The 14,010-nt window shown below is 46.3% G+C and overlaps 1 protein-coding gene across 1 annotated transcript; it reads right to left on the reverse strand.

Annotated features, from left to right (window-relative positions):
• Positions 1 to 2,775: 2,775 nt before the first annotated feature.
• Positions 2,776 to 12,414, reverse strand: LOC308374997 (crystal protein; the record flags this gene model as incomplete). Its single annotated transcript, XM_080851016.1, has 8 exons — positions 2,776 to 3,228; positions 6,701 to 6,873; positions 7,444 to 7,584; positions 8,057 to 8,175; positions 8,831 to 8,958; positions 10,834 to 10,967; positions 11,280 to 11,481; positions 11,917 to 12,414. 8 exons carry the CDS (start codon positions 12,412 to 12,414, stop codon positions 2,776 to 2,778), a joined length of 1,848 nt encoding a protein of 615 aa, XP_080707142.1.
• Positions 12,415 to 14,010: the final 1,596 nt, after the last annotated feature.

The raw sequence follows: 14,010 nt of genomic DNA on the forward strand, positions 1-14,010 counted from the left end.
GTGCTTCAAATCCTCAGCCTGTCTCCGGCCCACTCTAAGTGCATGTCCACGTTTGCGCTGTGCCCTCTGACCCCTTGTGCCCTATGACCCAGCAGCGCATCCGCACGGAGAGTCTTTGCTCTTTCGAGGCACTTCAGAGAGACCTCTGTTGTTAATTACATCCAGCTTTCTCTCTCTCTTTCTTTTCTCTCTCTCTCTCTCTCTCTCTCTCTCTCTCTCTCCGTGTTCAAGGATTCTGTGCACGGGCGTCCGTCCCTGCCCACACTGGAGGTCTGTCCACTGCTAATCTGCTGCCTGCTGGACCATGCAGCGGTGCACATACATAGCTGTCATCTGATTTTTAATTGGTGCCTCAGTTCTGCCATAATCAGATTGTTCTGGAATGCAGCCATTTGCCCCTGCTGGTATACACACACACACACACACACAGAGACTACCACACACACACACACACACACACACACACACACACACACACAGAGCAACAACCACACACAAACACACACACAGAACTACAACCACACACACACACACACACACACGCGCGCGCGCGCATGCAGCAACACACATACACAGAGCTACAACCACACACACACACACACACACACACACACACACACACACACACACACACACACACACACACACAGCAACAACCACACCCAAACACACACAGAGAACTACAACCACACACAAGCATGCAGCAAGCAACACACACACACAGAGCTACAACCACACACACACACACACACACACACACACACACACACAGCTACAACCACTTCACACACACATACATACACAGCCACAAACATACGCAAACACACACGCACAAACACACACACACACACACACACACACACACACGCACATAAGCAGCAACACACATACACACAAACTCGTACAAACCTGCTTTCAGTGGGGCACTCATAATGTAAGGCCCTGTACAGTCAGCCACTGGTTCCAGTAGCTGCTCACCCCAACAGGGTTCTAAGGAGGCCTGCTATTTTATCTGTGGCCATGATGGGGCTGGAAAAAGGCTAATGCTGGGCTAACAGATGTACGCTCTTTGATAAGCGCAGATGTAAAGCTCCTATTGAACACGCAGCGGGATCAGAGCAGAGAAGATGTTTTTTTACTGAGCTTTAAAACACAGATCTATTTTAAGCCTGTCCTCTGGGCCTGGTCTCCATTGGTACAGCAAATTCAATTATGCAAGACTATAATGTTTGGACTAAAAGCTGCTTGAAGCTCCAACGGATATGCGCAAAAAACCACAGGCCGAAAATACAGGTGATGCAACACTTTTTGTAAAATTGCTGTATAATGACACATAGGCCCTTTCCACGCAAATATAGGTAGAGTGATTCTCAGACTGGGGAGCAAAGGCTCGACTCAGAAGCACTTTCAAATGTTCAAGATATATCATTATATCTCCTTTCTTTGGAGACAGATGACTGGTTAACACCTACACACTCAATTCATCTAAAACACTTAAGAAGCTCCAAAGGCAACTGGATGATTAAATGAAAGATCCACACAAGACAGGGAGTATGGGTTTTCACTTGAAACGTTTTATTTTTTACCCTCATCTGATAACAAAGAACATAGAAGCGCCTCAGGACCAGCGCGCAAGCAACATAACATGGATTCTTTTTTATTATTATTTATTCTTAACTCGCACCCAAGCTCTTCATCAACACACGCTTAAGGTTTTTTGAAATGATTTTACCTGCACATTCTTCTGAAGTAAAAATGTCTGGTGAGAGAGAGAGAGTTCATTATGTACAGCAGGATATTGAGCGTAGGAGAAGGTTATGAGGACCCTTTTTTATCTTTGAAAGATAGGGCAGGTAATTCAGAAATGTATGTCAAAAATATTACAATTTAAAAATGATTAGAGGCACAGTTACAGGAATAGAAGCAATGATTTGTATAGGCATATAGAAGAATAGAAAAAAAAATCAGATAGTGTTTTCAATGTCTCGCTCGCTTCCTCTTTCTCATGCATGTCTCTTAAAGCTCACTCAGGTTGCGGTCATTATCAGTAGGTCTTCCCAGCACACAAACCTCCATCCACCTCTTGCCCACGAGGGGGGGGTCAAAGGTGAACGAACCGGTCGCTACACGGACTAAAGGTTGGTCGATCGCAGTTTACTTATACGTTGCTGTTGCGCTGAGCAGGTGCTGAGCCAGCGAGTGTGCCTAACTGATCCGACCTATAACCGTGCTAGCCAAAACCGCTCGAGCGTAACGACCTACACTCAAAGGACCGGAACAAAGGGCAAACGGAACCATCCATACCTCCGACTCTCTGGACATGGGCATCGCAAACAGCCCTGTTACTATACACGTCATCTCACGACCACAGGTCACCTGATATCCTCATCACATTGACTCAGCTTCACCCTCATATCAGACATACCCGAGCCACCTACCCTGAGTCGACCCCCCCCCCCCCCCCCCCCCCAACCCCACCCCCCTCTGGAGGGGCTCAGTAGATCCCCAGCTTGTCCTGAGTCACCTACTGAGCCCCCCCACCAACCCCCCAACCCCCCAACCCCCCACCAACCCCCCACCCCTCTGGGGGGGCTCAGTAGATCCCCAGCTTGTCCTGAGTCACCTACTGAGCCCCCCCACCAACCCCCCAACCCCCCACCAACCCCCCACCACTCTGGGGGGGCTCAGTAGATCCCCAGCTTGTCCTGAGTCACCTACTGAGCCCCCCCACCAACCCCCCAACCCCCCAGCAACCCCCCACCCCTCTGGGGGGGCTCAGTAGATCCCCAGCTTGTCCCAGAAGTCGCATATGTCGTTGCGCGAGCCAGCCTGGGCGTGCGAGTGCACGGTGAAGTTCATCATTAGCCAACCGGACGAGCCGGCGTACTGCGGCCAGGCGGGCGGCTGCTGCTGTCGGCAGAAGTTGCTCTGCTGGAAGCGCGAGCTGGGGTTGCCGGCGTGCGCGAAGGCGCCCCAGTAGCAGAGCATGCGGTTGGAGAGCAGGCGCTCGGGCGGCGCCAGCGAGAAGTTGCCCGTGGCGGCCGTGTCGAAGAGGAAGGGCAGCTCGGCGCCATGGCACACGTGCTTGTAGCACATGGACATGCCCGACCACATGCGCGGGTCGCTCGCCACGTGGTCGAAAACATACATCCAGACCGAGCTGCCCGCCAGGGCGCCCGCACGCGCCGCACGACGGGACGGGCACAGGAACACGTAGTCGGTCACGATCTATGGAGACAGAGAAGACACAGGAGAGAGGAGAGGACAAAGATTAAGATGGTAAAGGGTCTGTGTGCAAGGCATGTGTGGGATGGTCCTCTTCATAGCACCTAAGACTGATGACCCTGATGCTACTTACATTCCTACCCAATAAATTATTGTAAATCTTTGAAACTAAATTATATTGGAGACATTATTTTCTGAAATAACACCTATATTAAAAAGGTGGATGCACACATACATACACGCACAATTCCACTGAAAATATAACGCACAGACATCACAGAGTTTAAATATTTGACATTTTTCATATCACTCCTCCTCATTTCCCCAGGTCGCTCGCTATTCATATTCATGACACCTGACATTTTGAGGAGACCTTTTCCATCTCTATGGGTGAGGCCGAGGTGAGAGACTGCATTACAAAATCAGAACTCAGCCTGCCAACCCGCCTGGGAGAGACGCTTTTAAAATCACTCACACCACAGCCTGTTCTTCTCCTGTTCCAGATCTCGACCGTTCCGCACAATAATTCCGCGACTAGTTTAAGTACTTGCCTAGTTAATTTACAAGTAATCTACAAGTCCAGATGGTTACATTTTAGCCTACATATGGGCTGAATTTTCGAGGGCCATACTAGGCACGGCTCAATATATTCAAAATCTATTATTAATCAAAGCTCTCTCTCCCGCTCTCGCTCTCTCTCCCTCCCTCAGCCTGGTGCTCTAATTCAAATGAAAGCATCACCATCTGCATGACAGTATGCCTTGGCAGTTAGACATGGGGGTCCTTATCCAGCCAGCAGTCTAGTGCCGTATCCTGTGGACGGGCTCAGCAGAGGGGAAACTGTAACTCTTCTCAGGCGTAGCAAAGGCTCTAGCGCCCTCTGCAGCCAGTCACCACCACTACTAACAAACAAAACAAACAACACAAGGCTGACTGCAGTCAGTTCCTCTTATTGCACAAACGACTCGCTGCAACACACACGTGTTAGATATGGAGGCGACACAGGACACACACACACACACACACGCATGCACGCACGCACACTTGACGCGCAGGCAGGCACACGCAGGCACGCACACGCAGGCCTGAGGTCGCTGTGAATTCATCTTCTGCTTTTTCCCCCTCCTGGGACGTCCTTCCTCCAGGACCCCCCAGGAGCAGAACAGTACACTACAACACGTGCTGCAGGTTCACAAAGGCAGACTATCAGCTGGGCTGATTTAAGTATTTTTCTACATACCAAAGTGTTGGTCTCATCACAAACACCTGATGTGTAACAAAGCTCTTGACATACAGTATTACTGAATGAGAAGCTTTAGTTCAATCAAATTTCGTATACAACAAAATGCTTGCAAAATCAAGGCTATGGTTTTATTATATTTACCTTCTCTGCATATTTTGTATGGAAATGTCCACTTTAACAATAAAGTTCAAATCAATCAATTTTAGAGGGTACGTTTGGTTTGTTTCTCTAATTTTACCAAACATTTCCAATTAACTGCAAGGACACTCCTCTCCTTCCATGACTCAAATGCTCCAAAGGATACTAATGGATAGTGGCCATTTTAATACAATGCAGGTTTGCTAAAGCAGCTTAGTGGGATGAAGCAGGGAGACAGACGGGGGTGAAAGCTGTGTCCTCGTCTCGCTCCGTGGCCCTCCTCGCCGAGCTGACTGCCGTGCCTGAGGAACGGACGTGACTGGCCCTAAGAGTTTTGAAGGGTTCCCATCCCCCCCCAACTAAGAAAGTTTGGAGACTGTGTGTCCTCTAGACAAGCTAGATTGGCATCGCAGATGCTTTTTTACCTCACACACACTTCACATCACCAGATATCTTCTAGCACCATTTTAGAGAGGGGGTTGTAGCTCAAACTGGTAATTCTTGTGGGCACTGGCACCTAACACTTAGCATTGGCTGGTAAGTAAGTAAGTAAGACTTTATTTATATAGCACATTTCGTACAAGAGTTGCAATTCAAAGTGCTTTACATAAAATCAATAAAAGCAAGCAAGCAGGAGCAATAAAATAATGGTCAACATCGTATCAGAACCTGATGTTCCGATAGGCTTCTTGAAATATTAAAATCATAATAAAACTTATTCTGCCTGGTATTTAGCTCAGTCGAATCGCTCAGTCGAATCGTGCTGCTTCATAGATGGTATGGTATCACTAGCTGGATCTGCAGGGACTGGTACTTTCTGGTCAGTGCCTTCAGCACTTTGCACTGACTGCTGGAGACTGGGGGGTGGGGGGAACTACTGCCACTAAAGGTCTCCTGCCACACTGCCACCATTATTTAATAGTTAGTAGGGATAGGCGCGCTCTACTTCCAAAAAATAAATGCCTTTTCGGGTGCAAGTAAAATAATGTTAACTTTGAGTAGAATAAAACTGCACTCTCAAGATTTTCTCATTGATATTTAGACCAGTTTATTTCCGACGCGTCTCGGTCTAAGCCATCGTCAGTGTCTCATTATTTAATAGTTAACACTGATCATCAGCAGGAAAACCTCCTGAATCTGGTCAGTGACCATAAAGAGGCAAGCAATAGCTCTGGCCCTGATGTTCAGGCTAGCATTATAAGGATAGTTTACCTATTTTATACATTGAAACGTTTGTGATCTTCAGTTACAGTCTATTATAGTCGACTTTATATGTTACTGTGAGATGTGGAATCTGGTTTAATGTCTGAGCAGTGTCTTCACATTACAGTCTTACAACAGACAGGACCTGGTACATTCTCAATGCAATGCAAATTACAGGTGTGAATACAAAAATCAATTAAGAGTTTGTGATATTTTGATATTCTGTAGAGGCACAGGATGAACAAAGTCTGGTTCACTTCAGCGAATAAAGTATGGTCAATATTTAATGTCTAAATTTGTTCCCCCTTTTTCAACAGAGCAGTGTCTATGGTATCTGTGCTTTTTTAATATATGTTGCATTAACCTGCACTGGTTTTCTTAAGTCTGGTCACAGCATTCAGTGTTCTGAAAATGTTTCAACAGACCAACTTAGTTACTCTATGAAAAGTGCCCTGCCCCCATCTGAGTACTGACACCTTTCAAGAGCAGTTCAAGGTGTCAGTGTCACTGGCCGGTAAGTAACCAGTCTCTGGAGCTCCCCCTCCTGATACTAGTCAGTATTAGCACAAGATGTCAGGCTTCAAGACTGTCCAGTTTGAGCTATAAATACTTCTGCCGTTGTATGTGGATTTCTTTTATTTAGGGTATTAAATGTTTACCAGTGTAGCAATTAACATCAACGTACTTTTGATGGTAATTTGCAAGTCCAAATTTTTACATTTCTCTGTGTACATCGTGTGATAGAGAGTGAGAGAGAGAAAGAGAGAGAGAAAGAGAAAGAGAGAGAGAGAGAGAGAGACAGATCGAGAGAGAGCCTGGAACATTTGACTTTGTGCAAGCGTCTGTGTGAGTGAACACGTGTGTATTTGAATGTGAAGGTGAATGACTCACCTGTGACAGCATGTCCCTGCGGTCTGCATCCTTGTACAGGGGCAGGTACTTGCGTAGGATGCGGAGGGTGTGCTGTTTAAAGATGGCCGTGGTGTAGACTGTGCACTCCACTGGTGACACGGGTTTGGAAAAGACCCCATACACGAATATGACTCCCTCCTCTGACGTGGTGCCTGCCGAAACAATGTTGAAATATTATTATTATCTTTTTTTGGGGGCTTTTATGCCTTTATTTTGGACAGGACAGTGAAGAGTTGTGGACAGGAAGCGAGGCGGAGAAGACGTGGGGAGAGGATCGGCAGAATGACAGCAGGCCGGAATCGAACCTGTGTCCCCGTGGGCAATGAACCCTGTAAAAGGGGGGCTTATCAGCTTGCGCCACCGTGCCCCCCCACAATGTGGAAATATTACCAAAAGATTCCGGCCTGACAGAGAACTGTGCAGTATACTGAATGTTTGTACCATAGAATATACATAGAGAGTTTAGCTCCCGTAAAGTAATTGAAATTACTTGAAATATACCATTTTACATCTACACTGATGGCACACTGCACTTCAGGAGCAATTAGGGGTTCAGTATCTTGCTCAAGGACACTTTGACAGTGAGGAATCGAACTAGCAACCTTCTGATTACTAAACGACTTCTCTACCTACTGTACCACTGTGATCAATAATGCTTCATGGGTTTGAAACTTCTACCATGCTCATGTGTGGCAAGGGGACAGGACAAGATGTAGACTTACCCAAAAGCACTGGTTTCTCTTTGTGCCAGTGTCCCTTCTGGAAGGCGGTCACGGCCTGCTCTTTGATGAGTGCTCCATCAATGTATGGTCCCCAAGTCTCAAAGATCTCTAGGAACCGGAATGGATTGATCACCTTTGAGCCTGGGTGGGAACACATGCACGCTTGTCTCATTAGAGGCGTGTCATGTCATGTAAAAAAACTAAAAATGAAAACATCTCAGACATTATTCATCATCTTAGCAGTAGGGGTACAGAATTACTGAGAGTTGAGGCCAGTCCAAGTCAGTTCAGTTCAGTTCAGTTCAGTTCAGTTCAGTTCAGTTCAGTTCAGTTCAGTTCAAGTCAGTTTAGTTCAGTTCAGTTCAGTTCATCAGTCCAGTTCAGTTCAGTTCAGTTTACAAGTCAAGTCTCAGTGAGAGAGAGAGAGAGAGAGAGAGAGAGAGAGAGAGAGAGGGAGAGAAAGAGGGGGAGAGAGAGAGAGGGATGAGAGAGAAATGAGGGAGAGAAATAGGGGGATGAGAGAAAGAGAGAGGGAGAGAGAGAGGGAGAGAGAGAGAGGGAGGGAGGGAGGGAGAGAGTGGAGAGAGAGAGAGGGGGGGGGTGATCTTCTTACTGGATTTCATCTGAGCGGCAAGGACAGCCTGGGGACTAAGGGACAGCAGGCACACAATGTCCTTCGCTGTGCAGTTGGCCATCTTGGCAAAGTCCTTCCCCAGCTTCAGGGCATCATGTCTGCCAGACGAGCAAAAACACTCACAAACAGGCAACACTAATGACTAAAACCCACAAAGCCGAATGAATGATAAGTCGTTTAGTACACAGGAGCTGGTCGCCCTCCACATTCTGTTTCTTTATGTTGTTTAGTTTTTTTTAACCTGAGGGACCAAAAGGATTCACGATTACTTGCCTGGTCTTAATACACTTAATATACATCATAAAACATTGTTGTGTAAGATGTGTCACTATAAATTACTTTCTATATTCTGCCATATATGCTATCCCACCCAATATTGATTTAATTCAGCATGGATTGGGGGTGTACTGCATTCTCTTCCCTTATTGGATGGATTCTCAGTTCATACAAATAATACTAATGAAAATGCTGTATTCCTAAATGCCTAAAACATGAAAACCCATTTGAACTTCCATATCCAATAGTGGTGCTCTGGCCTTGCTCTGGCCTTGCTGAGGCGGCTACCTGGTCTTGAGGGGGATGGAGAAGGGCAGACTCTGCCAGACGGCCTGCCTGAAGAGGGGCTTACTGCTAACTGCTTACTGTGTATGAATGTCTGTGAGTGTGTGTGTGGGTGTGTGTGAATGCATGTGAGTGTGTGTGCTGCTTGTGTGTGTGTGTGAATTACTGCTCAGGCCTGGCTCAGGCGGCTACCTGGTCTTGAGGGGGATGGAGAAGGGCAGACTCTGGAAGACAGCCTGCTTGAAGAGGGGCCTACTGCTCTGGATCATCAGGTGCAGACTCACACTCTGAGCACCAGCGCTCTCACCAAATATCGTCACCTGTTTCAATGACAAACAGCGACACGTGATGACGCATCCACTATGGTCCATAGTTGTTGGGTTACCATCCAACCTTTCAATGCAATTGCAATGCATTTTGATGGGGAATCTAGCATAGGAATGCTTAAAATGCATGTAACATCAGCTTAGTTCGAACTAAAAATGAATTCCCTAGAGGGGGGTGGATAAACTAAAAATTTGTAAAGGGCATAATGCGACTAAGGTTGAGGGAAATGGGTTTATTCAGACAGATTTTCAGAACTTGCCCTAACAACCTCGAGTTGCGGAGCCACAGCTGTTCACAGCTCCCCCCTTGATTAGTAGAGACTCTCATTTTTACTGCGCATCACAGAGCATCGCATTTTTTTTTTGCGGAATTATCATTAATGTGCTTAAAATATGCAAACGGCTTGGATGGAAACCCAACTACTGCCATGTACACCTCTCCCTCCATCTGTATCTCTCTCATGCGCACACAATCCCACTGACACAAACCCACATAGGTCATTAGCTTTAACACACACACACACACAGACAGAGAGAGAGCGAGATTATGTGTGTGTGTGTGTGTGTGTGTGTGTGTGTGTGTGTGTGTGTGTGTGTGTGTGTGTATGACAAAGAGCAAGCAAGACAGGCTCATGTTTACTTCTGTTAATTCAATTCCACCTTCCCAATGCTGCCTCTGTTCGAATGGATTGGTATGACTCAGCAGACCTTTTGTTAAATCTCACTGCAATGTGACTCAGTTAATCAGAGAAATCTCCCTCCAGCTTCTGCAGGCACATGAAACAAGACCTGGCTTACTCTGATGCTGTGCTTCTCACTGAGGTCTCCTCACTTCTGACAGGTTGAGGGGGTTTGTAGACATACCATCATACCTTCAGTATCATTTCATAATTTATTTATGTAAATGAGACTTTAGTGGTGGTTCACCTCAGATTTTGGGGGTTCCCTTCTGCACGGTCCGGGGGAAACCCCTCAGCTAAAATCAATGTGCCTTTGCCTATGCCTTTCCAAAGTGTTTGCACCTGATGCAGTTGCCTTTGTCATCTTCATCAAGAATCAGCACTGTGTGTGTTCTGGATCACAAACCAATTACACCTGTGTAGGTCATGCCTTTGTATGACTTCACTGATGAGATACAGTATCTGGATAACCATTCTGTCACAGTGATGACGTCAAACACTAAACATGTGTTTCCAGTGTGCTGTCCACGTACACATCCAGCCATTTATCCTTTTTTTCAGTGCAGCACAGTCAAGTGTGTGTGTGTGTGTGTGTGTGTGTGTGTGTGTGGTTGAAGCTCTCTGTGTGTGTGTGTGTGTGTGTGTGTGTGTGTGTGTGTGTGTGTGTGTGTGTCAGCGGGGGCAAATGGGTGCATTCCAGAACAATCTGATTATGGGAGAACTCATATGGTGTGGTGTGGCGTGGTGTGGCGTGGCGTGGTGTGGTGTGTGTGTGTGTGTGTGTGTGTGTGTGTATTTACGTGTGTTGTGTGTGTGTGTGTGTGCCAAGCGGGGGCAAATGAGTGCATTCCAGAACAATCTGATTATGGGAGAACTCATATGGTGTGGTGTGGTGTGGTGTGGTGTGGTGTGGTGTGGCGTGGTGTGGCGTGGTGCGGTGTGTGTGTGTGTGTGTATGTGTATGTACGTATGGTGTGTGTGTGTGTGTATGCCACCAGGGGCAAATGGGTGCATTCCAGAACAATCTGATTATGGCTAAACTCATGTGGTGTGGCGTGGTGTGGCGGGGCGTAACGTGGCATGGTGTGGCGTGGCGGTGTGCTGCGGTGTGTGTGAGTGTGTATGTACAGTATGTGTGGAGTGTGTGTGAATGTGTGTGTGTGTGTGTGTGTGTGAGCTGTTGACCTGCCTTGCTCGGGTCACCTCCAAACATAGCTATGTTCTGCTGGATCCAAATGAGGGCTGCCTGCTGATCCAAGATCCCATAATTCCCTACAGACGAGGTCTTGGGATCTTTACCCGAAACCAGGAAACCAAAAGCCCCTGTAATGAGTCAATATTCCAGTGATGAATGACAGTGATTACTGTCACTCAGTATGCACATTTCTGAAGGTAACTTAAGGTATACTGAAGCTATGCATTTTTAATCAACAATATCTGCTTGTTATTATTACCATACATGACTACCCTTAAAGCTTGCCTCAAGAGTGTTTGAAATATATACCATATCATACGTAGTTTGACTAATATGCAACAGGCCACACAGAATAGACCCACAACCAGCCTCAAAGGCTGGATGGGAACCCAATGTTAAAGGTGAACAGGGGGTGTACTGCTGAGGGTCCTGGCACTTACCCAGACGATAGGCCACGCTCACCACCACGGTGTCGGTGAAGTTGCTGATGAAGCGGCTGTCATACAGTGGCTTGGTGGCTGTGCCGGCGATGAAGTCCCCACCGTGGATCCACACCATCACGGGCAAAGGGGAGCGCAGGGGGGAAGCGAAGTTCACATTCAGAGGAACAAAGACGTTGAGGAAGAGACAGTCCTCACTCACCTATAAGCACACAGTACAGCACAGACAATGGTGAGGGCATTGTCATTCATTTTTAGTACTTATCCTGCCAATCGGTTGAACATGTGACTTTGGTTTGGTTGTTCCACCACGTGCACCACATCAGTTGTCTAGGAGAAACACAACCAGGTGGAGACAACATGTGATAGCAAGGGTGACTCCATTTTGTGTTTCTGTACAATCAACATATTACACAACTGTGATTTTGATTATACATCTGTATACAAATACATTCGAATTTTCTAGTTTACATTTAAACTGGGTGTCATCCTTTAAAAAAAATATGTTTTCCATACCACACTCTTATCTTTCTAAAATCAGCATCACAGTAGTGGTATGGAACAGATTTGTTTTAACTTAACATGAATCCATGCAGGACATGGTGGTGGGCTGGTGATGCTTCATTGCCATACTCACCTTAGCTGGACACTCAACAGACATGGGCCCAATGCAACCTTGCATGCAGGCAGGCCTGGGGTAGGTGGCGTCGTACTCCCCTTTCCAGGGGGTCACAGGCCTGGGTGGTTTCCAGCGGTAGGCGGCCAACGGCGGACTCGCGTATGGGATTCCGTAAAATATGTGCGCCTTGTCCACGGTTATGCCCGTAATGATGCCATCCTTAGTTAAGACTTTGGGTCCCTGCTGTGTGGGCTTGGCGTCGGGAAACGCGGAGGGCTGGTTGAGCTCTGGCTCTTGTAGGATGTCGTTATGCTCCCCGTACTCTTCCTCCTCATGGTGGTAGTCTCTCTCGAGGTCGACTGGCTTGTCAATCACGACGGGCACGTCGCGGACGAGTATACCAGAAGAGAGTCTCCTCAGCAATGCGACCAGGTTGAACGAGGTCTCATCAGGTTTCGCTCTGGTAAAGAGCAATCCCACGACGAAAACTGACAACCAGTACCTCATGGCCCCCATATTCTCGTAGTTCCTGGGTGATTTCAAAAGTGTTTCGTTGTTGTCATTAATATTTCCACCGGTTCGAAATGTTGTTTCCCACTAGACCATCCTGCTGCTAAGAGCGCCAGAAGAACGAGCACACAGCATAAGCCTATACAAATGCTGCATCGGCCTACAGTTTGGGCTGTTAGTGCTTGTGACTTTAATTAGGGAAGAGGTCTTTTTGGGGCTGTAAGCGAGATCTGTGACAACAGATCTTTTGTTGTGGGCCAGGATGAAGGTAGACACATGACCTTGGGGAAAGGCTGTGGACGGGGGTAATTGAGAGCAGCTGGTCTGCCCTTTAGCAAATGGGATAATGCCGTTTCCAATGATTTACATATCCACTTCACTGTTTTCACATTTTGAAGAGACAGCTTCTTTATTTCCTATATTGTATTTGCAGTCTGGACCTGCTCATTATAGGTGTGTGTGCATGCGAAGGCTTGAACAGGTTCTAGTGTATTGGTACGTTTATGGCGTGGTCAGTGCATTTAAATTTAACTTTTCATTTAATTACAGGCCCAAATCCAAATGAACATAATCGTACACTTAAACATATTCTTTACAGACAGTGAACTAGTACGTATGTTAATGATATCATAAAGAGCTTATTCGCCAGTTACGGCGAGTTTCTTTGGAACTATAGCCTATTCGGTAGAATCCTAATTACCCCGACCAGACGCATCAGCTGCACGCACTTTGACGTCATGTTCTGGCTACGTCAGGGGGTAACTTGCCTTTGAGTAGCAACTTTTTATTGAAATTAAACGTTTAGAGTATTTCTTAAACAAATTAAACAAATAACATTTAAAGTTGATCAATTGAAACAGTCAACACTAATAAGCAAACCTACACAACAAGGATGACAATGTGTAAGAACACCGTCATATTTCTGTTGATGTTCGTGCATATCTACTTCACACGTTCTTTGGGTAAGTAGCACATTACACTCCAAATGCAGCATTGCTTTACTCACATTAGGGCCTACCAAGAAAAGAAACACAATGTAATACTTTCTCCCATTTTGGTTTGAGTTACGTGGATTCGATTAAATTAATGCCTTTCTTTGTGGCGTAGGGGAATGCACCAATTACAACTTCTCCATTTGCTGGTTGATGAAAACCAAGCCTACCTCTACCGACAGGTGAACATTTTTACTCTGGCTAGTTTTATACCACCTGCTTGGTACGCTGTTTATGCCCTCAGCTAACTGTCCCTCCAATTGATCTCAATCACAGACCAAAAATCAGTGTGTGGTTGAATGAAGCAGAGCTGATGTCCATTGGGAAGTTCGGAAAATTTAACTCCCTGACAGTTCAAACATCCGAGCAGCACTCTCTGAAACTTCAGTATGGAGACATTGCGCGAACATGGACGTTTTCTGTCAGTGACAGTAAGTTTTCAAGAATGATTTACTCTTCAATGCAGAATAGTCAGTTCGGATATGATGTATGTAGGCTAACTGATACCCAAATCACTATACAATTTTCAAGTTCAAGTTCAAGTGTTTATGGTGACAATTGTATTTATTTATGTTTTGTATCAATGTAACAAAATAATGATCGAAAAGGA

This window comes from Sprattus sprattus (genome assembly GCF_963457725.1).
Source record: "Sprattus sprattus genome assembly, chromosome: 14".
Lineage (NCBI taxonomy): Eukaryota > Metazoa > Chordata > Actinopteri > Clupeiformes > Clupeidae > Sprattus > Sprattus sprattus.